The sequence below is a fragment of the Hyaena hyaena genome, unplaced genomic scaffold (genome assembly GCF_003009895.1).
Source record: "Hyaena hyaena isolate Hyena2069 unplaced genomic scaffold, ASM300989v1 scaffold_50, whole genome shotgun sequence".
NCBI classification, from domain to species: domain Eukaryota; kingdom Metazoa; phylum Chordata; class Mammalia; order Carnivora; family Hyaenidae; genus Hyaena; species Hyaena hyaena.
Window position 1 is genome coordinate 323,290 of NW_024080682.1, and position 24,013 is coordinate 347,302.

Below are 24,013 nucleotides of genomic sequence, written 5' to 3' on the forward strand. Positions count from 1 at the left end.
CCCCCCCCCCCCCCGCCTCCGCGCCGGGCAGCTCCCGGGCACCTGGCCACGGTGGCCGTGACCCCGAGCGCGGTCATGGCGGTGAGCACGTGCTCCACGGCCAGCACGTCCTCGTCGTAGACGGTGAGCACGAGCAGCGCGGCGAAGAGCGCGCCAGCGAAGAAGACGAGCTGGCGGGCCAGCAGCGCGAGCAGGGGCGCTGGGGGCGCGGCGGCGCGCAGGAAGGCGGCGGCGGGGCGGTAGGCGCGGGCCAGGCGCGCGCGCAGCTCGTGCGGCAGCTCGTTGAAGTGGCGCAGCTGCAGGTGCGCCAGGCGGGACCAGCGGCGCGTCCCCAGCGCCCCTGGCTCGCGCCGCAGCAGCTCCGCGTGGCTGTAGAAGGCGTGCAGCACCTGCCAGGCCAGCACCAGCGGGCTCAGCGCCAGGTTCACGGCGGCCAGCAGCAGCACCGTGCGCCGCCAGCGCGCGGCCAGCGCGCCCCGCTGGTCGCTGCGCTTGTAGGCGTCAGGCAGCTCCCAGCCCCCGCGGAAGAGCGAGAAGGGCCCGCGGAAGAGCAGCAGGTCGACGTTGAGCGCCAGGCCGCGGCTGAGGAAGGCCGCGCTGCCTCCCCAGGGCAGCGCGCAGCGCGCGGGCAGCAGGCCCTTGTTGGCCAGCGCCACCTTGTAGTTAGTGTAGCGGAGGATGCGGTGGTGGACGTCGAGCTCGGTCAGCGGCCGCGGCTGCACGCACAGCCCCCCGCTCTTCTGCAGCGCCAGCAGGCGGGACTGAACCTCGGCCCAGGGCACCGAGCTGAGCTCCTCCTGAGGAGAGGGCGCTGTTGAGCGTCGGCCACCAGGGTTCCCGGGCGCGGCGATGCCCAAACTCACCTTGACCGGGGCTGCCTCCCTCGTCTGCCCTCTCCCCACCTTCCTCACCCAGGCTCCTTCAAGGGGCGAAACCTGTCACCTTGCCCGTTCTGCCCGCTCCTGCCCCCTCCTCCAACCTGGTCCCTGACCCCGGCGCTTCTCACTTCCCTTCATTGTCTCCTGAATCGTGCTCCTCCCGCCCCTGCCCTGCCGCTCTCAAGGCCATGAGTCATGGGCTTCCCAGGGACACCTCCTACTTTAACTTCTTCAGGTATTTGGTCTCAGCTTCTCAGGAGCAGATTTTCTGGAACACCACCCCCCCAGTTCTTCCAGAGGGCACAGAACTGCTGCTGCTGGGAATTGGGGATGGCCTCCTTCCCAGCCCTATCGCCACCTCTTCTCTCAGCATGCTTTGGGACCGCCCCTTCCCCCAGCGCCCCCACCACTCCACCGCCCCTTAACCCTCCTAAGACACTGGCTGCGCCCATGTCTGGGTGGGGTGCTGGCAGATCTCACTTGGGTCTCATCTGCAAACCTCACGTTAGCCCAGTTTCACCCAGCTGCCCCAGTCCGGCTTAGTCAAGTCCCTCCAGGCCAGCCTCTCCAGTCCATCCCAGGCTCTCCCCTTCCCCTGGAAGGAATGGGGGAAGAGGAGAAAGAAGGGAGGAGGAGAAGGAAGAGAAGGGTCAGCAGCCTCCTGGAGAAGCAGTGCTCTAACTCCTGCCTTCCCCCACCGGTGCTCCCCTGGCCCTCCTCTTCCTCCCTGCACTGACTCTGCTTGTGCTCCTCCACTCGAGGGGGCTTAACCTCTCCCCTTGCCCTGCAGGGGAGCCGTGTGGAAGGTTCTGCCCTTCTCAGGGGAGCAAGGGAAGTTGGCTGCGGAAGACAGCCTTTGAGCTGGGCTGTAAAGAAAGAACTCAGGAATTGTAAGAAGGAGCATGAACAAGATGGGGAGGCCAGAAAGGGCAAAGCATGAAGAAGGGCAGGAAAGGGGCGCACACAGTGGCCCGCTGCTATAGCGAGGGAGGCCAGAAAGGGCGGCGGGATCACCCGACGGGGCCTGACCACTCAGTTGCAGGCTGGCGGGCCCATGTCCTCACTGCTGCCCACAGATGCTCACTGCCGCCCCACCTCCTGCATCCGGGGCTTGGACCGCCTTCCCACCTCCTATCCGTAGCGGCCCCACCCAAATTCCTCCTGCCCTGTGAAGTCGGATGAACGCCCTTCCTCTAAATATCCACTGTTTTGACCACAAGCATGTGACCCTACATCATCTTCTGTAACCCAAGAAAGTCGACAAAACTCCCCTAGAATAAGGACCATGCCTTGTATGTGGTGATTCCTCTTCTCCTGACGTTACTCAGGGCCTCAGGTATCAGTGAGGGCTTCTGCCTGTCCGCTCCCCGCTCCTCCCTATTCCTGCCCCCCTGACGTGGCACCCCCTCCACGGACCCGCCCGCCCCGCTCACCGGGGGGATGTGCAGGGCCTCCCTGTAAAACACCTGGATGTCCCAGTAGCTGAAGAGGTTGCAGGCTGAGCGAAGCAGCTGTAACAGCCAGAAGGCTGCAGCCAGGATCAGAAGGAACACCAGCAGGGGGCTGGAGCGGATCCTGTGGGGGGGGGGGGGGGAAATAGTTTCTTCCTCTGCTCCCTCCAGGAGAGTTGGAGGGGGGAGAAGGCAGAGAGGGAANGGGGGGGGGGGGGGGGGACAGAGAGCAGCGAGAGAGTGGGGGCCCGATAGAAAGGGAGACCAGACTTGGGGAGCGACGGAGAAGCCACAGAGAGGGGGGACCCAGCTAAATCAGCAGTTCTCTGAGTGTGGGCCCTGGGAGACCCTGAGGCCCTTACAGGTGTCAGCAAGGTCCCAACTTTTTTCAGGTACGACGAAGGCTTTCTGCCGTGTTCATGCGCATTCTCTCATGAGCGTATGGCAGACTTTTCCAGAGGCTACATGTGTGACATCATGTCGGCAACTGATGGAACGTGTGCTGTGTATTCTTAGATTTTAGAGCTATCCTCAGCTTTGATCTCGAACGAGGTAAATACAGATAGGATTCTCATAAGCAAAAGCTCCTGGGCGTTCTTGATCAAGTTTAAGTGTATTAAACGTGTGCTGAGACCAAACACTTGGAGTACTGCTGATTTAGACCAAAGGACGAAAGGATGGGGAGGGGGGTTCTTGTCCGCTCGTCTCCCCCCTGCAGGCTCCCCCCCACCAGCCGTCACTCACCGCTGGGCACACTGGGAGGAGGACAGGATGGCATCCGCCAAGGTGACTTTGCTGTGGAGCAAGCCAGGTCTCGTCCGGTTGTTTGGTTGGTTGGCGAAGAGGATGTTGTAATCCACGCAACGAAGGAGGAAGGTTGTGAAGGTGACAATGAAGACGAATTGTCTGGGAGACAGGGAGTGCAGTGGTCAGGTCTGAGGGCAAGGCAGGCTCCTGCCCCAGCCTCCAGGTCACCCTCGAGGGTCCTCCCCTCCCTGCCAAGGGTCCTCCCCTCCCTGCTGAGCCTCTGGGCTGCTGGGGTGGGGGGGTGGGGGGGCCGCGGGGACTAGAAGCAGCAGGCACTGCTGAGGGAGCAAGATGACGGAGTCTGGGGCTGGGGACAAGCATCTCACCCCAGCTGGAAGACATCCTCTAGCAGGATGCAGGCAAAGCCATTCCTCTGGTGGTAGCTATAGATGTGGCAGCGCGTCAAGAAGCAGCCTGGGGCACAGCGGGCCTTTCTCCACAACACCTCTCCCTCACTTCCACAACCCACTGCGCCCTGACAGCCTCCTGGCCAAGGATGGCATCAGCACCAAAGGGCCCTCCCTCCCCCACCAGTGCTGCCTGGCCCAGCGCAAAGGATATCTTGGTGAAGAAGCTGTCCAGGTTCTGGATGTGGTGCCAGGAGCCTGGGCACAGAGGGGAGAGTGTCAGGACTTGGCTCTCATCTGAGCGACCAGTCCACATCCTCGGGAGCCCCCAGGCCCTCCCCAGCGCGCCCCCTCACAGCCCCACATACTCCCCACTCACCTCGGAGCCCTTCGGGCACATGGAGCAGAGGCTGCTGCTCCTCCCCGTGGAGCGGTGAATCTTGGGACCCCTCGGGGTCACAGTCCTCCAGCCGCTCATAATCCTGCTCAGGGATCAGAGGGCCTATCCGCAGCCCAGGAGGGTCCTGGGGGCATCGGTGTGAGGGAGGGGGAGTCACTGGGGCCAGGGGGGGTGGGGTGGAGTGGGAGCCCCAAGACGGGGGAGCAGAGCTGGGTGTTGTCGCGGGCCCTGCCTGCGTTGTTGGGGTGGGGAGGGTGCTGTGGGGAGGCTGAGAGCCCCCTGGGGCCTGCATCGCTGGGCAGGGGGGACTCAGGGTCAGAGGGGGGACTGAGGAAGGGGAGCTTCTTGTGTGAGGGGCAGGAGACAGAGAGAAGATGGAAATCCTCCCTCTGCCAGGCCCCCCGCATGGAGGAGGAAGAAGAGGAGGCAGCGGCATGGGGAGGAGAGGCACTGATCCAGGCCCCAGGTCTCCCCACCGCCCCAGCCGCCCTCTGTTCCCCCCCCAGCCCACTTGCCTCACCATGGGACCAGTAGCTTCTCCTGAGAGCTTGGACGATGGGAGCTGCTGCCGTATCCACAGAGGTCTGGGTTGCCAAGCAGGGACTCCAGCGAGGATGTGACAACAACAGCAGGTGACTCAGTCAGTGCAGGCCTCAGGCGTCCCAGCTCGCAGTCACCTGCCTGACCACTCACACCCCTTCCAGGGCAATCTGCGGCCAAATGTGTCATAGCCAAGCCTCTGGGAGGGGCGTAAGCTGGAGACGCAGGGGCTGAAGAGCCCAGGGACACTACTGTCCTCTCCTCTGACCTCGAATGGATTTAAAGGGGAGGCCAGAGAGTAGCAGCCAAGGTAACAAAGCCAAGCGAAACTCCTACCAAAGGATTCTAAGACTATGAAACTAAGGTGTTAAATCTTTGATTTCTTAAAATCTGGTCTCCTCTCCCCTACACATACACATGGGGATCAACAGAGAACTGCTTTAAGACCAAAAGCAAAAAGAAGAGAAACAAAAGGAAGGGCTGGCGTTGTTTGTCTCACAATATGAAGGGGAGGGGAGACTGCCGGACTGGACAGGCAGGTTGGAGGAAACTGAGGAAAGGGCGGAGGTAAAGAAAGGAGAGACAGCTATTCTGGACGTGAAGAGTGGTTTGGGGAGCTTAGAGTAGAAAAGTGCTCCTTGGAAGTTCCATTATGTTTTCCTCTTTATCCTGGGAAACACCGAAACCCTCTTCCCCAGTCCTCAGCCAGTTTGAGGGCCCCCGTGAGAAGCATCAGAACTGAACCAGCAGAGGGCAGCTGGAGGTCCAGGATTGGGAAGGATAACCTGCATGCACAGGGATGACCTGGCTAAATCCAGTTCCTTGCTGCCACCTCAAGGAGGAGGAGGAGGCAGCTGGGCTGTTGGCATGTTCGACGCCATTCCTGAGGCCCTGAATCACCAGGTTTCCTGCTGAAGCCCATTCCTGAGATGCTGACTCAGCTGCCCAGGTGTCAGGGCCTCCAGGGCTTAGGCCTGAGGGCTGCTGTAGGGGACACTATCTGTGAAACAGAGAGAGGAACAAAGTGCTTCGATCTGCGTTCACTGGAGGAATGTGAAGACAACCATGGAATTGCCTACAAAATGTGAGACCAGATAGGCCTGTTTTTCTCCTTCTGTGCTGCCTTCCTGGGATGGGAATTGTTACAGAAGCTCGGGGTTTGTGTGGTTTTAGCCCTGAGCAGGAGGCAGAACCACTCCTTCGAGGGGTGGCATCCTAGTGCCCAAGATGGGATCCCACATCGCAGAGGGGCTAGGAGATTCCCACCTCTCGGAAACATCTGCCAAGATGGGTTATGTAGGGTTTTGCCTGATCTCTTTTCAACTTCCCTCACCCCAATATGCCTCCGCACTCGCATTAAGACCCCTCCCATACACCCAGCCCAACCTCAAGCCAATCTGGCACGTTTTCATACCCAGCTCCCCCCCAGATTCATTGATTGACAGCTTCCCTCCTAGCACCCCCAATTCAAGTTAATTTATTATAAAGGGCACTCTTCGGGGCGCCTGGGTGGCTTAGTCGGTTAAGCGTCCGACTTTCGCTTGGGTCATGATCTCGCGGTTCGTGGGTTCGAGCCCCGCGTCGGGCTCTGTGCTGACTGCCAGCTCGGAGCCTGGAGCCTGTCTCAGTCTGTGACTCCCTCTCTCTCTGACCCTCCCCTGCTCGCGCTGTCTCTCTCTCTCTCTCCTAGAAATAAAGCATTAAAAAAAAAAAAGAAAATGTTAAAAAAAAGGGCACTCTTCTCTATCAGGCACCACTTGGAGGGGAAGGGGAATTGGATGAATGAGCCAGAGACACTACTCAAAAAGAAGTCAGGGCCCCTGGCGTGGGGGGATGGGGGGTTGGGGGGAAGTGTACCTATGCAAAAAATTACACGGAAGAAAGAAATAAGCATTTAACAGAGGTGCAAGAGCTGTGCGGTGGGAGCCTTAGACAAATCACCCAGGCTGCGGTGAGAAGGCATCTGCGGAAGAAGGATCCCTATGGGGGCCTCCATAAGCTACTCAGGACCTCCACACTAGTGGGTGTCAGTCGCTGAGTAGGCGGTGTATCAGAGTGGCCAGGATAACTTTTTCCCAAATACACGTGACTGCCATCCCTGGAGCTCTGACCTGTCTGGGAGAAACGGAGGGATGACAAGAAACGAACACATGTTTTGAAAAAATTCCCCAGGCCATTTTGGTCTCTTCCTCCCCTAGGACCAACACTCTACACTCCCTAGAGGCCCTGGGACATCTAGAGTCCGCAGGCAGCACCCACTGACCAACAGCCCCGAGGTCTGGGGGTAGAGCTGGCGCGTTACTAAGGCTACCCCCGCAGCGGAGGGACGCGCTAAACCTACACCCTTAAAGTCCCCTCAGGACTGACCCGGGCAGTGGGCGGAAGGCAAAGCCCCACAGGTTCGGCCCCGCCCACAGCTGGGGGCGGGCGGATAGTCGTCTGTCTCCAATCACAGTTCCGGAAGGAAGAGGTTTTCTTCAATCACAGCTAGCGATGAGATTGATGCGTATATCCACCAATCATCGCCGAGACGCGAGGGGGCTGTCGGGATAGGGGCCGGTGCCAACATGGAGCCCTCAATGGGATGAGGGTGAGGCTGCCGTTGCCGGCTGCTCCTGTGTTCACGTCCCATCATGTTGGTGCACTTATTTCGGGTCGGAATTCGGGGTGGCCCTGTCCCAGGCAGGCTGATGCTACCCCTCCGCTTCCAGACATTCTCGGCCGTCAGGTAAAAAGTGACAAACCGACTTGGGAGCGCGGGCCGTTGACCGGATGGCGGGGCGTGGGGCCTGCCGGGAGATGGAGTCCCGGGCTCGCGCGAGGCCTGCTGGAAGTTGTAGGCCGGCCCGAGGGTAGAATGTCACTCCCCGGGGATTGGCCTCAATTATTTATAGCGACTACCCAGGTGCCCGCCGGAGACTCGCCTCATCTGTATCCGCGTGTGGGCTGCCTGGAGGGAACGCTCTAGGTCGGTGACCACACCGGGTCCGTCTTTCCCACTAGAGGGCGCCATGCTGCAAAGGTGTCGAGCCTGGGTCCGTCCCTGCCCCGTCCCTGTCCTCGTTCTTGGAATTGGTCTGGCAATTTGGGATCTGGATTCTTTCAGCAGAGATTAAAAAAAAAAAAAGTCAATCTAGAAGCGCTGTACATGTGTGTTTTTGTGTGTTTACACATGTTGGTCCAAAGTGAGAGTGACACTTGTAGGAAACGAACGTGGACCCTGAAACTGAGACTCCAGTGTAACTGTTTTAAGAGAAGGGACGGATTCCTTCCTAATCCTGGAGAAGAAGAATCTGGGGGCCAGGCAGGCACCAGATTGGCAGGGGTGGGTTGATACCGACTTGTATCCTTTTGAAAGCCCATCGGATTGAAAGATGGCAAGAGCTGGGCCAACCTGGAGCTGGAAGTGCCGTTGCTGGGAAGTAATTTGCCGGTTCTTGGCAGCGACCAAGCCCTGCTTTGTCTTAGTTTGGAGAAGATGAGAGAAACTGGAAAGTGACCATGGTAAATTATTAAAGTGCTTGAAACACTCCTTAGGAAAAGAGTAAGGGTATTGATATCATTTAAACCAGAGAGAAACGCAGGGAAATACATCAGACGATATGCAGGTATTTGTGTGGCCACGAGTGCAGTGTCTTTCAAATGTGCAAGTCACAACACGGGAGATCCTAAAATGAACGTAGTGCGTCAGGATCGTGTCAAAGTGAATGGAATAGAGGGTGCCTAGTGAGCACACGACTCCTGATCTCAGGGTCATAAGTTCCAGCCCCACGTTGAGTGTGGAGCCTACTTTTTAAAACAAGTGAGTAGAATAGAATACATGCTTTAAAACTAGGGAGAGTATTGTTTTGTGAAGCATTTCAATTTTGTGTGACCTGTGTTTATTGTACTGGGTGGCAGTGTACGACATATTTCTTACTGTTGACCTCAGTGAGTCTACAGCTTTGCAAACAATGCAGTAGCAGGTCAGGTCAGATTTTTCCCTTCTGCGTTTCTAATGAGGCCATGCACTCAACAAACAACTGTTTGCTGAATATCTGTTATGTGCGAGAACTCTGCTAAGAGCTGGGGATGAATGTGAATAAGACAGAGCTTCCTGCCCTCAAGGAATACAAAGTCTCGGGGGGAAATTGGACAATTACACAGGGCAGAAGGAAGGTGAGCTTCTCTGTCTAAAACTTAGGATAAATATAAAGTACACAGTGGAAAACGAGACATAAAAGCCAGGCAGATGGAGTGGGATGGAAGGAGGCATAACACAGAGGACCCAGGCCTCCTTGAAACAAGGAAAGGAGGAAGTGGAGTCCGAAGTTGAAGCTGGGAGCGTCTGAGAATACAAAAGACCATCACAGTAAAGAAAAACGTCATTCTATTCATTTTTTTTTAAATGTTTACTTATTTTGAGAGAGCAAGTGAATGCCTGCAAGCAGGGAAGGGGCGGGGAGAGGAGAGAAAAATCCCAGTGTGGAGCTCACTATCACGAACTGTGAGATCACGCATGACCTGAACTGTAATTAAGAGTCGGACGCTTAACCCACTGGGCCACCCAGGTGCCCCTATTTATGTTTTTTTTTTTCTGTAATGCTTATTTATTTATTTTGAGAGAGAGATTACATGAGGGGCAGAGAGAGAATCCCAAACCAAGGTCCTGCTCTGTGAGCGCGGAGCCTGATGCGGGGCTCAATCTCACGAACTATGAGATCATGACCTGAGCCAAAATCAAGGGTCAGATGCTTAACTGACCGAGCCCCCCAGGTTTCCACCTATTTGTTTTTAAAAGCCACTCCCCATCAATAACCTCACTTGAATTTTTGAACATCCCCCCATTTACTCTTGGCCAAATAACTTCTGCTTATAACAGGGTCCCCGTAGCCAGGCTCGCTCTTCTCCAGCCTTCTCCCCTCTGCTGTGACCTTTAAGATGCAGATTTGATTATGTGCCTCAGCCTAAAAACCACAAAGGGCCCTCCTTGCCCTCTAAAGCCCAGGTGTCCTATAAAAACTTGGGATGCCTGTCCCACCCATGCCTCCTCTCCCTTATGTACTCCAGGCTGTAGCTCTTCAATCCCTGACGTTTCCCATTCTTTCGTACCTGCAGGTGCCCCAAACACACTTCCTACCGCCTAGAGCTCTCCCCTACTTTATCCCCACCGCCTTCACTTGGCTAGCTCCTTCCCATCCACCCTCGGGTCTCCTCAGAAAGGCCTCTCCTGATTCCCTCACCTAGGGAATTCGTGTTCTGTGCTCCCTGAGCACCCTGCACTCCCCTTTCCACATTCAGCAAACTTTGTCACTGGCTGTTAGTCCTTCCCGCTAAAGCATAAGCACCATGAGGGCAGTTACGTGCTCTGTCCTGTTTGCCTCTTCTTCCCCGTGCCTCCCAGCAGAGCGCGGGCACACAGTAGGCACTCAACCCGACACCGCCGTGTGTCGATATGGAAACCGCAGAACAGAGGAAGTGATTTGGGCCGATCTGAGATGACAAGATACATTCTTTGGATTGTTCATTTCTTTTTTTCTCCTTCAGTTGATAGGGAGCGTGTCACCATTTTCCTCCATACACCATCACATAAGCACTCAGGGCCTGGGAGGAGCCAGGGTGTTGGGGTACACTGAGCAGTGACCAGGGGCAGAAGACTCGGGGCCAGTCCAGGCCCTGCCACACCCAGCCTTGGGCACGGCACACGCGGCAGACTACAATAAGACTGGATACTGGAATCACACTGCAGGGTTCCCCTCGTGTCCAGGTTCTGCTGTGTGGGGACAAATGGCTTCAGCTCTCTCCGTCCACGTGACATTCTCTTCCATCAGTGAGAATAGGGCATCTCCCTCCCAGGGAAGGGAGCATCAAACACGGCCGGGCCACTGACTGGCGAGGTGGGGGCCGCGTGGGCCACGCGTCCCCACTGCAAGTGAGCCGAGTGCCGGGCGCTGCGGGGAGCGCTCCCCCTCTCTTGCCTCTCTGAACCGGATTCACTTGGGACCTCTGTTTCCTCGACTGTAAACGGAGTGCCTGCGGACTAGCTGCTGCCCAGAGTGATGTCGCACAATCAGAAAGAGTGTGGGTCGGAGATGGTCCCTGGAGGCTGAGGGGCCCCAGCTGTCCGACGGCACAGCGAGAGCACCTTTCTGACTTGGTTACCAGCCGTTGTCTCTCTCCTCAGCGACTTGGCCTCGATGGGTTTCTCTTAGAAACTGTGGTTGCTAAGGAACAGCCCTGGGAGGGGCAGCGTAGGACCCTACGGAGGAGGGAATGCTGTCCAGGGGCCTCAGCCCAGAGCCGGCCTGGTTTTTTGCCCCCTTGAAGTTCAGTCGGGGCCGTGAGCCAGCGATGCCGTTGTCTCCCTGCAGGTGCTCTGATGGCCGCCACAGCTCCGGCCTCCTCAGGGCCGTGGCCCAGCTGCGCGCCCAGCTCCGGGCTCGCCTCCTTCGAGCACCTCCAGCTCCCAGCCGAAGACCCTCTGCCTGGCGCTGGGTCGGGGGCGTCCTCCTGGGCCCTGTGCTGTGGAGTAAGTGCCCCCGCCTCTGCCTTGTGGCGCTGTGTGAGGCAGAAGAGCCCCCGCCTGCCGGCTCCAGGTCCCCTTGTGTCGGGGATTCCCACTTTAACTGGAAGCTCTTCTGGCAGTTTCTGCGCCCCCACCTGCTGGTCCTGGCAGTGGCCGTCGTGGTGAGATGCCCCTCCCCTTTCCCCCACACCAGGGCCGGGGAAGGACCCCGCCAGGGGCTTGCAGAAGCGCCAGCCGGAGCTGCCTGGAGACAGCTTGTCTGCCTCACCAAGTCTCAGGATAGACCTCAGGAAGCAGCAAGCGCTGGCTGCCTCGGGGACCGGAAGCCGAGGGGCGCCGGGAGATCCCACACGGGGCAGCTCGGCGTGCGGGGTACAGGAGTACCCAGGCACTGGCAGCCTCGACTGGGACTCAGAGAAGCACAGGGGTAGCCAAATGTGAACAGCTGCAGGAGAGGGAGGCCAGGGTCAGGGCCAGGGATGGGGAAGAATATGGCCCCCTCTAAAGGTCTGCCCCCCGCCCCCCGAAGCTGGCACTGGGTGCGGCCCTGGTGAATGTGCAGATCCCCCTGCTCCTGGGCCAGCTGGTGGAGATCGTGGCCAAGTACACGCGGGACCACGTGGGTAGCTTCCTGACTGAGTCCAGGAATCTCGGCACCTACCTGCTCATCCTCTATGGCGTTCAGGTACAGCGGGAGGGAGGGCCTGGGGGCCCCCGCAGAAGCCGCCTGGGCGCCCCTGAGTGCCCCGGCCTCTCTCCCAGGGCCTGCTGACCTTCGGGTACCTGGTTCTGCTGTCCCGCATCGGCGAGCGCATGGCCGTGGACATGCGGAGGGCCCTCTTCAGCAACCTGCTCCGGTACTGCCAGCTGTGGGGTGCGGCCGGGGGGGTGGGGGGGGCTGATGGCCTCGGGGGTGCGGATACATGTAGGGGGAGGGTCTCATACTGAGCTAACGTCTCCTCTTCTCCCCAACCTGCCGTACCTTTGACCTACTACCAGACAAGATATTGCTTTCTTTGATGCTAAAAAGACAGGGCAGCTGGTGAGCCGATTGACAACTGATGTGCAAGAGTTTAAATCATCTTTCAAACTTGTCATCTCCCAGGTCAGTTCCCCAGGCCCCCGCATATACACACACACACTCTGTCTCCAGTGTAGACACAGCAGGCCAGCCCCCAGGTCAGTTCCCCAGGCCCCTGCATATACACACACACACTCTCTCTCCAGTGTAGACACAGCAGGCCAGCCCCACCCCGCCTTGCTGTTGGGCCCTGAGCCTAGCTGCACACCAAGCGAGAAGCCCGCTGTCTGGTGAGGGTGTGGGTGACGGAATGGGGAAGTTCACGGAAGGGAGGTACTGTGGTCTCATCCAAGGTCAGACAGGCTGTTTCTCTCCTGCTCTGAAATTCTACCTCCCCAGAAAACCTTCCCAAGGACTCCAACGAGAGCCCTTCCTGGACCGGCTTGCCAAGAGCAAAATCGCCCCAGCCTGCCTTGCCCCCAGAGTGCCTGGCATGCTGACAAGTGCTGCTGAGAACGAGTGAAGGCTTTGTCCTGCACTACCGATGTCCCGTCCTCCTCCGCCCCCATGGTCACCGTGACACTGGCCCGCGGCAGTCCCTGGGCAACACCCCTGCTTGATTCTCTTTGTTCAGTTCCGAAATCAAAACGCGAAGCAAATTGGGATTTGTCTGGGAGAAGGGTGCCGCGGCCCATAGGCATTCTCTCCCAGGCCTTTCGTGCCTGCGAGGAGAGAAGGTTAGGTTTTATGACTGGGTGGACTGCCACTTGGCCTCCCGGGGTCAGACCCGTGGCCTTGGCCTTGTGAATGTAGCTGCAGCCAGTGGACCCGTGGCGAAGTTCCCATGTCGTGGCGCCGATGCCACACAGCCTTCCCGCCTCCCTTCTCTCCCCCAGGGGCTGCGAAGCTGCACCCAGGTGGCTGGCTGCCTGGTGTCCCTGTCTATGCTGTCCCCCCGCCTCACGCTGCTCCTGATGGTGGCCACACCCACCCTCATGGGAGTTGGCACCCTGCTGGGCTCGGCTCTCCGCAAACTGTCTCGCCAGTGTCAGGAGCAGGTAGCAGCACCCCTGCCCAGCCTCGCTGTCCCCGTTCCTACCTGCCCCTGCCATTCCGCCCCGGCCCCGACCCAGCCGCCTGCTTCCGGGACTCCTTGCAGATTGCGAGGGCGACGGGCGTAGCCGATGAGGCCCTGGCCAACGTCCGGACCGTGCGGGCCTTCGCCATGGAGCAGCGGGAAGAGGAGTGAGTCCCCGACGGGGAGGAGCAGGAAGCAGGGAGGACTCCCTGAATGCACCCTGCCAGCCCTGCAGTCAGCTATTTCCTGACGGCCGGGCTTGGGCTGTCTCCCCAGACGGTACGGAGCAGAGCTGGAAGACTCCCGCTGTAAGGCAGAGGAGCTGGGCAGAGGCATCGCCTTGTTCCAGGGGCTCTCCAACATTGCCTTCAACTGTGAGTGAGCAAGTCCCTCCCCGCCCCCTCCGGGTGGGCGTGGCCGGTCACAGTCATGGTCACCGCTGGGGATGAGCTTGGAGCAGCGAAGGGCAGGTCCCAGCCAGGCAGGGGAGGGGCGGCCCTCCGCCTGCTTGGTGTCCTTCAGACATCTGTGGAGCGCCAGGTGCATGAGCTCTACCAGCACACATGCACGCGTGTGCGCACACACGCACACACGCTCACACTGGTTTCCAAATGAAGCAAAGGCAGACGCTGTTCCAGGAACTTGGTGATGTCTCAGTTGGAGGCACAGCAGGGACCAGAACTGGGGACTGACGCCTGGCTCGGGCTCCGTCCCCTGCTCCCAGCCGCTGCCTTCCTGACCTCCTGTCTGTCCCTTTCCACACGCAGGCATGGTCTTGGGCACCCTATTTATTGGGGGCTCCCTTGTGGCTGGACAGGAGCTGACGGGGGGAGACCTCATGTCCTTCCTGGTGGCCTCCCAGACAGTGCAGAGGTGAGTGCGAGGCTGTCCCCATCCTGCAGCACTCCTCGGTGGCGGCCTGCCCCGGGGGCTGCCTGGGGAGGGTTCCCCGTGCATCCACGAGCTCCCTGTAACCCAGTTCATGGACCATACGCTCAGGAATGCGGCTGCCATCTTCGGCCGCCAAAATGGTTCTGACATTTCTGGGACAGCTTTTTAAAAAATTGGTCATCGGGGCGCCTGGGTGGCTTAGTCGGTTAAGCGTCCGACTTTCGCTTAGGTCATGATCTCGCGGTTCGTGGTTCGAGCCCCGCGTCGGGCTCTGTGCTGACTGCCAGCTCAGAGCCTGGAGCCTGTTTCAGTCTGTGACTCCCTCTCTCTCTGACCCTCCCCTGCTCACGCTGTCTCTCTCTCTCGTCTAGAAATAAAAAAAAATATATATATATATATATATTAAAAAATTGGTCATCATAGCAAAATACATGTAACGTCACATTTACCATATTATGTTTGTAAGCGTAGAGTTGTGCAGCCGTTACCACCATCCGTCGCCAGCCCTTCTTCGACCTGCAGAACCGAAACTGCCTATTAAACACTGAGCCCCCACGACCCTGCCCCAGCCCCTGACAGCCTCCATGTCTGTGATGTGCCCACTTGGGTGCCTCACGTAAGTGACATTGCACGACGTTTGTTCTTTCGTGGCTGTCCTGTCTCACTCAGCATAGTATCTTCCAGGTTCATCCACAGCGTAGACTGTGTCAGAATTTCCTTCCTCTCTGAGGCTGAGTAAGATTCCGTGCACAGATAGACCGTCTCTGACATGCCCTTTACGAGCTCGCTCGCCTGCCATCCCCCGCCTGACCTTCCCGGGGACGAGCGGCTCAGCCCCTCCCCTGCGCCTCCCGGCCTGGAGCTCACTGTGTTCGTTGCTGTGCGATCTGCCCGCTCCACTGGGCCTGTGTCCCCGAGCTCTCGGCTCCCTTTGCTCAAAACCCCCAAAGCCTCCCCTCTCCTCTCTCTTCTGAGCTAAACACGAGCAGTCCCGGCTGCCGTTTCCCATCCCTGTATCTCCCCCACACGCTGTGTACATGAAAGTCCGGAAAGCGTAAGTAGGTGTCACGATGAATAACAGAAGAGCAAATATGAAGATCAGGGACCCGTATTACTGCCAACCACGCCAGGAGAACCGAGTATCACCCCAGACAACCCCCCCCCGTGCCCCTTCCCCGTTTGCTTCCGGCTCTTGTGGCCTGGCTCTGCGTCATGCCTACTGCCTGTTTCCTGCAGTGCCCTCGCCATCAGCTTTATCGTCCCAGGTGGACCGCAGCCAATCCGAAGACGAGCTGGTAGAAAAGACTCCCGTCCTGGGCCCCGTTTGTGTCTGGTGCTCCCATCTCTGCGCCCATTCACCCTTTCTCTGAAGTTCAGACCCTGGGTGGCATCTTCCCTCCTCCAGCCTGGGAACTCTTCCCTGGTAGCCTGGGGACGAAGAGACCCTTGACTGTTGTAGAGATGGGACTTGGCCCAGACCCCAAGCTGGGCCCTGGCCTTGTGCTCTGGTCCTGAGGAGCCTGGCAGGCCCGCCGGGTTCCGTGCGTACGGTCACCATGTGGCTGTGCACGGCAGTGCTGGGAAGGGCTCCCTTTCCCTACATGCCCCAGGCCTGGCCCTCCCCCATCAGGCTCGCCTTCATCTGGGCCCCCGTTTCTCTGTATGGCCTGAGTTCATGCCCTTTCCTTTCCTCCTCACAGCACTGGCCAGTCAGTTAGCAGAGCTCTCTTGCAAACAGAAAAGCCTAGGAAGTTCATCTCTGCTCGCTCTCTCTCTCTCTCTGTCTCTGGTTGCTAAATGGAGCTGCTCCCACAGTCACAGGCCTTAGGAGCATCCCTTTTGGGGGGGGGGCTTCCACACATGGAGATTCTTCACCACCCACCTTGCCGGAATTCAGTCTATTTTATTTAAGAGGCTGGTGTATTTTCTCCTGGGGTCCAGCAGGGGAAAGGAGGGAAGGGAGGCAGCCTCAACCTTTAGACCCCATTCTAGGTGTTCTTGTGGCACTGGATCTCTGGAGGAGACGGAGAGGTACCCAGACAGGCCACAGTCAGGGCCAGGCCACCTGGTCTGCATCTGGGTCTGGGCCTCCCTCACCGGGACTGGGCCACCTCCCTTCCAGGCCTCTCCCGAGAGCCAGGGCCTGCCTTCTGAGCCGTCTCTTTGAGTAGGGTCCTCACACGCCAATGAGTCACGTGCATCCGGTCTTTGGTGGCTGCCAGGCACCTCTGCCAGGCCCTGATGGCCTCCAGATCTCTTGTGGAGAACATTCTCCCTGTCATCCACAGATCCTCGCTGTCCTGGCTCTTCCTTGCTTGGTGCCTCTCCACTCCCTCCGGCACGGGCCAGTTACTCTCTGAGCCTGCCAGCACCGTTTCCTTGCAGGCCCTCCCCTCCTCACCGCTGGTGCTGGAAGAAGTGACTTTCCTCTTCCAGGCACTCAGTCTTTCCTCTCCGAGAAGGACCCGCGTGCACACTCACAGACGCGCGCGCAGTGGCGTGGGCCAGCCAGCCTGGTCAGGGGCTGGTGACTGAGAAGCATGACTCACCACCTTCCAGCAGCCGACAGCCCTGCTCGGCAGTGGAGGCGACCCCCTAGGCAGAGACACACTCGCGCCACAGGGCAAGCCCGCGCTAGCATCTCTATGGAACTTTGTTTTGGGGTCCTGCCCCCAGAGTCTTCCCCCACCCCCGCCGTGTTCCAGGGTCCTCAGTATTCTTCCTTCTCTGAAAGGATGAACATCCATTTTTCCACCTTAATTAGTCCTCGCTCCCCCAGGAGTCTGTCAGGCAAGATCTGACCTTGACCTCAGGGCCTTGTGGGCCTGATCTGTTCTTGGCGCTGGAACTCTCCCTGTGTAGCTGGTGCGGGCAGGCGGCACGGAGCCCAGCTCCTCTGAGCCCCGTACCTGCTCTCTGCGTCCATCTCCCTGGAGCCCCCGGGCCTGAGGTAGCGGACAGTTGTCACGCTCATCTGGCCGAGGGGAGAACAAGGAGATAACGTGGCTCCAAGGAGAAACGACTTGCCAGTCAACTATCTGGTGTTGCTGGATCCCAGGGCTCCTTGCGTCCCAGATTTCAGGAACATTCTGTGTTCGCCTTCGGGCTCCCTGTTTCCTAGCCTCACACGGCCGTCCCGCCCGCCCCCCCCCCCCCCCCCCCCCCCCCCCCCCCCCCCCCCCCCCCCCCGTGCAGCTGAGACCCACACCCTCCCCTCTGGCGTCAGCCTTCGCTGGGGCCCTTGTCCCCACTCTTTGATCCTTTCTCTCCTCCTCCCAGGTCCATGGCCAACCTCTCTGTCCTGTTCGGCCAGGTGAGTTTCAGTCAGGGGGCGGGCCCTGGGGTGTGGACATCGGATCTGGGCTGGAGTCCTGGCAGCAAGCAGCGTCCCGTGTGCTGCAGGCACCGGGTGTCAGGTGGAGGGGACTCTGTGAGAGTCCAGGAGACGCTGCCCGCGGACCCCACCCCTCCCTCACCTCGGCCTTTAACCCCCTCCCCAGGTGGTGCGGGGGCTCAGCGCGGGAGCCCGGGTCTTTGAGTACATGACCCTGAGCCCGTGCATCCCGCTGGCTGGGGGCTGCTGCATCCCCAGGGAGCACCTGCGCGGGGCCGTCACGTTCCACAACGTGAGCTTCAGGTCAGCGGCGTCAGCGGGTGGCCGCGGGGGTCGTTCCCTCTGGGCTGAGGGCCTGTGGGTCTGTGTCTCCCTCTAAACGAGCCCCCCTCGGGGTACAGTGAGACTCGAGGAGGGACTGGCAGAGAGGGGCCAGGAACCGGCTCTAACTAAGGGTCTCCGTTGGCTCCTTTCAGTTACCCCTGCCGCCCCGGCTTCCAGGTCCTACAAGACTTCACCCTCACGCTGCCCCCTGGCAAGATCGTGGCCCTCGTGGGGCAGTCCGGAGGAGGTGAGAGGAGGGGCCCCTTCACCTGCCACCAGGGGCCTGCAGAAACCATGCCACCTCTCTGACCGCCCTGTGTCCCCAACCCCAAACAAATCCCCAGGAAAGACCACGGTGGCTTCGCTGCTCGAGCGCTTCTACGACCCCACGGCCGGCGTGGTGACCCTGGATGGGCAGGACCTGCGAAGCCTCGATCCCTCCTGGCTCCGGGGCCAGGTCATCGGCTTCATCAGCCAGGTGGGGAGAGGACAGTCTTCCCGGGTGGCAAGTGTGTCTCTAACTTGCAGACGCTCTTTTGTCTTTTCTCTCGGTCCTTACTGCACAGGGGCCTTTCCCCTTTCCCTCCCCGCCAGCCCCTTCACCCCCTGCTCTCTCTGTGGGGTGGGAGCAGGGGGTGGGCTGCGCCTTCCCAACTTGCTCCCCCTCAGGCACGGGATCTGGGACTTGCCCCCCCCCACCCCGCCACAGCTCCTCCCTTACCGCCATCCAGGCAGGTGCGCTGGGACGCTCTTTTAGGACCCCTGGGTCCTCTGACAAGCGTGTGGTGTCCAGAAGATCTAGAGACCACCGCCCCTGACTAAGCAAGGCCCCATGGCCCCACCCTGAAGCCCTCGGCCCCACTTCTTTCCTCTTGTGTGAGGTCGCACCGTCCAGAGAGGGCCCACCCTTCCCCCCGTGAGTGGATAAAGAGGGCACCCTCACCAACCTACCTCTGCGGAGGAAGCCAGAATGTCGCCCCTTTCCTCCCCCTCTCTCCAGAGAGGAGGGGCTTTGCCCGGCCAGCTGGCCCGGCCCCCTCCCCATCCCACTGCTGAGGGGAGGGCCCCTGTGCCCTGCGGGGGCTCGGCCTCTCCTCACTTTGATAGGTCTCTCTCTCTGTTCTTGTTGGGTTGTAACTTCGAACTGCCCCCACCTGCCCTCCAAGAGGCCCGTTCCGATGTGGCCAAAATCACCTTCTCCTGAGGCACCCCGGGGGGCTTGGGGCAAAGTTAGAATGTGCGGTGTGGACACCCCCCGCCCCCCGCCCACAGGAGCCAGTCCTGTTCGGAACAACAATCATGGAGAACATCCGTTTTGGGAAGCCGAGCGCCTCAGATGAAGAGGTTTATGCAGCTGCCCGGGAGGCCAATGCCCACGAGTTCATCAGCAGCTTCCCCGAGGGCTACAACACCATAGTCGGTGAGTCCCGGGGCAGTGCTCCGCTCGGGTCTGCTGGGCCATCAAGAACGGGCCACGGGAACCCAGGCCTGGCATCAGGGAAGGCTAGGCTGCAGCCAGGGGGCAAGACACGGGCCCAAGGTGCAGCTGCACGCAGGCTGCAGAGACCAGGGGCATCAGGAAGTGCAGGCGCAGGACGCAGCCGGGACACTTGCAAGGGGTCTGCGGTGCTGGGAACCTTGAGGGCTTAGCAGCGGCCTCCACGTGCTAAGAGCGGAGAGAAGCTCTGGACTGTTGTTACTTCTCGTAATTCCTTGCGCTTCAGGCTCCTGTTTCATTCCTGCCCTTCTGTTCCTTAATTTCAAAGTGTTTCTGTCTAGTCACCCACAGGGCTTGATGAGGCTGAACAGGCCTCCCTCCTGAGCGACCCAGAGAAGGGCGTTCGTGGATCTGGGACATTGCAGTGTCGTAGCCTCCCACTGGAATATTCATATCGCGCCTTGCAGCTTTGTGCATTCATCTCGGGGGGTCTTGTTTTCAACCTTGGGGGCCATGTTTATCATCCCAAGTCCTTGACTCTGTTGCAGAATGTTCCGGCACATCTCCAGATGTAGGCATACCTGGGGTTCTCAGCACTTCTTGAAACTTAGGCCTTAGTCTGGCTGAGCTTCAGGCTCGCACTGCCCCTGTCTTTAGCTGTCATCCACGCTCTGTTACCGACGCAGCGCTGTCTGGTCACTGCCTAGCGCCCACACGCCCCTGCCTGGAGATGCTGTGCCCGCCCCCCCCCTTCAAGCTCCACCTTCCATGTACCTCTGTCTCCAGCACACTCCCAGGCTCGTCTGGGGCTTCCGTCTGCCCTTGCTGACCTCTGACCACCGGCCCCCGGTGCTCTTTTTTGCTCCCAGGCTGCCCCCTCTGCTGTTTCCTGCAAGCATGGTAGACCCCAAGTATGGTCTTCCCAGAATGCCCTGTGGCAGGCCGTTACCATGCTCCAGGGCCCACATCTGGGTCATGGATGTCCCCACGCCAGTGGAGACCCAGCCGGCCAGGAGAAGGCAGCTAGAGCCACAGGCGCAGGCATGGCTCTGAGACCCTCGCAGGTGGGAGGGGCGCTGAGTCCCGCGTGTGCGCCCCTCCCGCTGTCTGGTGGGAGTGCATGTATGCGTTTGCACAGGGTCGTGGGGTCAGGATGCTGACCCATCAGAGGCAGGACAAATGTGCCTGGTGCAAGGTGGGGAGCCCGAGGGACCAGATGGAAAATTCCAGACGGCCCAGGTACCCCTCTGTGGGGCCTCCCCCAAGTGCAGAGCCGAAGATCGCTTCAAGACCCTGCCCTGGCCCCGTCCTCCCCAGGTGAGCGGGGCGCAACCCTGTCTGGTGGCCAGAAGCAGCGCCTAGCCATCGCCCGTGCCCTCATCAAGCAGCCCAAGGTGCTGATCCTGGACGAGGCGACCAGCGCCCTGGACTCAGAGTCCGAGCGCGTCGTGCAGGAGGCCCTGGACCGCGCCAGCACCGGCCGCACAGTGTTGGTCATCGCGCACCGGCTCAGCACCGTACGAGGGGCCCACCACATCGTCGTCATGGCCCACGGCCGAGTCTGCGAGGTCAGCTGGGGGCCGGGAAGCGGGTGGGGACAGTTTTGACCGCGGACACAGTGGAAAGAGCGGCTCAGCTGGGCCATGTGAGGGTCTGGCCTGGCCTGGGGGCCTGGGGCATGTTCCGGAAGCGGCACCCGGTGCAGATTCAGGAATTCCTGCCCTGGCCTCTCAGGGCCCATTTCTTCCAGTACCCCGGGTGGGGGGGGTTGTAGAGCTACTTCATGACTCCCAGGACCGAAGGGAAGGGACTCAAAGTGCAGAGCACTAGGGAGAAGGGGCCTAGGGGCCGAGGCACAGCAGAGGCAGCACCAGGTACCCTGGTGAGAGGCTGGCCGGGAGCCGATCTCCAGAGGCTGCTCTGCGGCAAGGATCAGCGCCCCCCAGCTGCTCACTCGAGTGAAAGCTGGAGTCTCTGGGTTCTGTGAGGGAGACAGGACTTGGGTGCTCTTCCAAAGCCTGGCCAAGCAGGCAGGCGGCGCTAGCGAGTTCACACAAGCCAGTGCTCTGGGTTCACAGTGCCTCCAGGAGACACTGGCTAAGAAGACAGTGAGCCCATGGCTGCTAAGAGGCCAGCCCTCCTAGGGCTGTGAACTGGGCTGGGGTGACCACCTGGCCCTCCTTCCTCTCTCCAGGTGGGGACCCATAAGGAGCTCCTGAAGAAGGGCGGGCTGTATGCGGACCTCATCCGGAGACAGGCCCTGGACGTCCCAGCTCCCGAGATGCCCAGAGGCCCCAGGAACCGCCACCCCAAGGCCTGAGAGCAGCTGGTTAAGGTCTCGCTGCCGCCGAGCATCGACTTCCAGGACTGGGGCTCGGCTTGGGGGGCTCCCAGGGACCAAACACCCAGGAAGGCCAGTGTGCCGGGGTGTGGGCTGCCGCTCCCCTGCTCACAGTGCAACCCCGGCCTCTCGCTGAGCTGGGGGGTGGGGGGTCGGGACCACTCCCCCGTCCCCCACTTCCCCTTCCTGCCTGCCTCCCTTCCGCCAGAGCCCTGAGTCATTGGGCTGCACAGAGAGGGAGGCAGAGTCCCCAGGCCCCTGCTCTGGCCCCTCCCTCTGCCCAGACCCTCCCGACCCCTCTCAGGAACCCTGGCGAGTTAGCCCCCTACCTGATAGCCTAAAGGCATCAGGCCTCACCTCTATATAAACCGGTGTCAGGGGGAATAGGAGTTCACACTAGGGTTTCCCCCACCCGTGCCAGGACCTCAACTTCCTGGCCGACTCCCCTCACTGCTCCGTCCCCACTGGCTCTCTGAGCCCCAGGAGAAGGAGCCCGTCCCTCAGGCCAGGCCCTCGAACCACAGCCCCCATCCTGAGAACAGCTTCCCCTCCTGCACCCTATTCTGTGAATACTGGTCCTTTTTCTAGATTTCATCCCCCCCTCACACTCCCGTCCAGTGAAACAAGTGCCCCACATGCCCCCGGCCCCTGGGAAGGGGGAGGAGGGGCAGGGCATGCCGTGGTCCGTTCCACGAGGACCTTCCGGCTTTCCGGCTTACTGGGCCGTCTCACCCCTGCCCTGGTCCCGTGCACCTCGGCTCGGTCACCCTGTGAGATTGTGGATGGCCCTCCCACACGAGGCCACCCGGCTCTGAAGGAGACTAAGCCGGAGCCGACAGATACCCCGGACTCCAGCCACAGGGGTCGTATGGTGCTAGAGGTCACCAAACCTCTGGGGGAAGTTAGTACCTAGCCCCCAGGCTGACAAAACACAAAATCAGTTGGATTCATCCTGTGGCCCTGAAGGGGAGTGCCCTGTTTCAGGGGCGAGAGCTCCACTGTAGCCCGAGGCCAGCCTGGAAGAAGCGGTGTTGCCTCAGGTGTGAGTGCAGGAGCCAGGGGTTAGCCCCCCCCCCCCCCCCCCCCCCCCCCCCCCCCCCCCCCCCGCAGCCTCCTCTGCTCTGGGTGTGGCTTGGGAGCAGATGCTCCTCTGGGGACAAAGTACCTGAAATGTCCCAGGGCCACAGCCACCCTGGTTTGATACCTGCTTCCTTACAGATCCAAGGTCACTGCCAGGGCGGCCACAGCCCAGTAGGGGCAGAGCGTGGGGTGGCCTTGCCGCTTAACACCCACCCAGGCAGTGCGGCCCAGAGTCAGCCACCGCTTCCGGCCAAGTCCACGCAGGCCTGCCTCACCCCTCCTTCGAGCTCCTGCTCCCCCAGCTCCAGCCCCCCCCCGAGACCCCCTTGACACCAGACTCTGGTCTCTCTGGACCTCTTCAGGGCGGCCTCCCCAAATCCTAGCCCCCCACTCCCCCACCCCAGGGAAGTAGCGAGGTCTGTGGCGGGCCTTGAGCCGGAAGGCTGTGGGTCAGCCTCACGCTTGCCACGTGGCCTCAGCTTCAGCCTTGGCTCCTGCGACTATTCAACACAGGTCATATGCCTGGCGGTACCTCTTCTTGAGAGTTGAAGAGTTGAAATGGGGTAATCTGTGGGAAAGTACTCACAACTCCCTGTGCTCCAGCCTCAGGAGCTGGTCACGTGTACAATAAACTTGTTCACCTCCTTCCAAGCTACGCGTATCATGTGCCGCACACCTGTGATGGGTGTGACGCTGCCCCTGCCCCCGTGGAAGTGCGGGCTTGTCGGGACAACAGGTGGACAGGTGACTGCAGCGCCATGTGATCATGGTCAGTTGGCAAACCGTATTTCTCCCACTCACAGCCAGGAGCCCACCAGTGTGAACCCGGCAGCCTCAGTGCTTTGTGGAAAGAGACGGAGTAGAAATAGATTTCAGTAAACAAATTAGTGGAGGGAAACCTGTGTGCTCTCAGGCCTGCTGTACGGCGTCTCTCTGTTCACAGCCACACGGGCAGATGAGCATTTATTGAACCAAATGCGGGGCTGGGCACTGACGAGGACCAGGCCCTGGCCATCTGCCCTGGGGGTGTCTGGGCGACCCCCCCACAGCCCCCAGCCGCTGGGCTCTCCTGCTGCCCTGTGTCCCCACGCCTTGGATCAGCATGACACCCTTGCCCCACTGCAGGCCGGTGGCACCAGCCTTGCGGACGGCCACCCTGCTTTCTGGAGGTGTCTGCTCCGGCTGCTGGGAGTCCTCCCCTGGCCCGTGCCGTAGTCTCACCGTGCTGGGCACTGTGGCCTGGGGCACTCCAGCTGGGTCAGGGGCTCTGTATCTCTCCCTTTAGTAAAGTCCCCCTGCTTGGGCGCCCAGCTGACTCCATGGGTAGAACACAAGACTTTTGATCTCAGGTCATGAGTTCAAGCCCCATGTTGGGCATGGAGCCCAACTTTAAAAAAAGGGGGGGGGGTGGCACCTGGGAGGCTCAGTCAGTTAAGCGTCCAACTTCTGCTCAGGTCATGATCTCACAGTTTGTGCATTTGAGCTCCACGTCAGGCTCTGTGCTGACAGCTCAGAGCCTGGAGCCTTCTTTGGTTTCTCTCTCTCTCTCTCTCTCTCTCTCTCTGTGTGTGTGTGTGT

General features: G+C 60.1%; 2 protein-coding genes across 4 annotated transcripts in view; one reads left to right on the top strand and one right to left on the bottom strand.

Moving 5' to 3' along the window:
- Positions 1–4,803, bottom strand: part of ATG9B (autophagy related 9B) — an 8,481-nt gene extending 3,678 nt beyond the window's left edge. The window contains exons 1-7 of one of the 2 annotated variants that reach the window (XM_039230743.1): positions 4,404–4,803; positions 3,863–4,007; positions 3,698–3,741; positions 3,463–3,527; positions 3,074–3,235; positions 2,312–2,453; positions 43–797 (exon numbers count right to left, since the gene is read on the bottom strand). In XM_039230743.1, the coding sequence (XP_039086674.1) occupies positions 43–797; positions 2,312–2,453; positions 3,074–3,235; positions 3,463–3,527; positions 3,698–3,741; positions 3,863–4,007; positions 4,404–4,406 (1,316 nt within the window). In that variant the 5' untranslated portion in view covers positions 4,407–4,803. Of the gene's footprint in view, positions 1–42; positions 798–2,311; positions 2,454–3,073; positions 3,236–3,462; positions 3,528–3,697; positions 3,742–3,862 lie in introns of both variants that reach the window. The other variant, XM_039230744.1, reaches the window with a different exon arrangement.
- A 2,178-nt stretch (positions 4,804–6,981) lies between these two features.
- ABCB8 (ATP binding cassette subfamily B member 8) lies at positions 6,982–22,415 on the top strand. 2 transcript variants are annotated; one of them, XM_039230761.1, is made up of 16 exons: positions 6,982–7,151; positions 10,774–11,089; positions 11,458–11,613; positions 11,691–11,785; positions 11,928–12,033; positions 12,846–13,007; positions 13,109–13,194; positions 13,304–13,401; positions 13,795–13,900; positions 17,198–17,231; positions 17,419–17,555; positions 17,729–17,823; positions 17,921–18,054; positions 18,849–18,996; positions 20,332–20,582; positions 21,209–22,415. In XM_039230761.1, exons 1-16 carry the CDS (start codon positions 7,057–7,059, stop codon positions 21,332–21,334), a joined length of 2,145 nt encoding a protein of 714 aa, XP_039086692.1. In that variant the 5' UTR covers positions 6,982–7,056; the 3' UTR covers positions 21,335–22,415. The 2 variants fall into 2 exon arrangements, with proteins under 2 accessions (XP_039086692.1, XP_039086693.1); XM_039230762.1 differs by lacking the exon at positions 10,774–11,089.
- Positions 22,416–24,013: the final 1,598 nt, after the last annotated feature.

What these genes read in the sequence shown, in the direction of transcription:
- ABCB8 (XM_039230761.1), top strand. Translation starts at nt 7,057, where the DNA reads ATGTTGGTGCACTTATTTCGGGTCGGAATTCGGGGTGGCCCTGTCCCA. An exon ending in CAGACATTCTCGGCCGTCAG is followed by an intron (nt 7,152 to 10,773) that starts GTAAAAAGTGAC and finishes GTCTCCCTGCAG; the next exon opens with GTGCTCTGATGGCCGCCACA. An exon ending in GCCTCCCAGACAGTGCAGAG is followed by an intron (nt 13,901 to 17,197) that starts GTGAGTGCGAGG and finishes TCCTCCTCCCAG; the next exon opens with GTCCATGGCCAACCTCTCTG.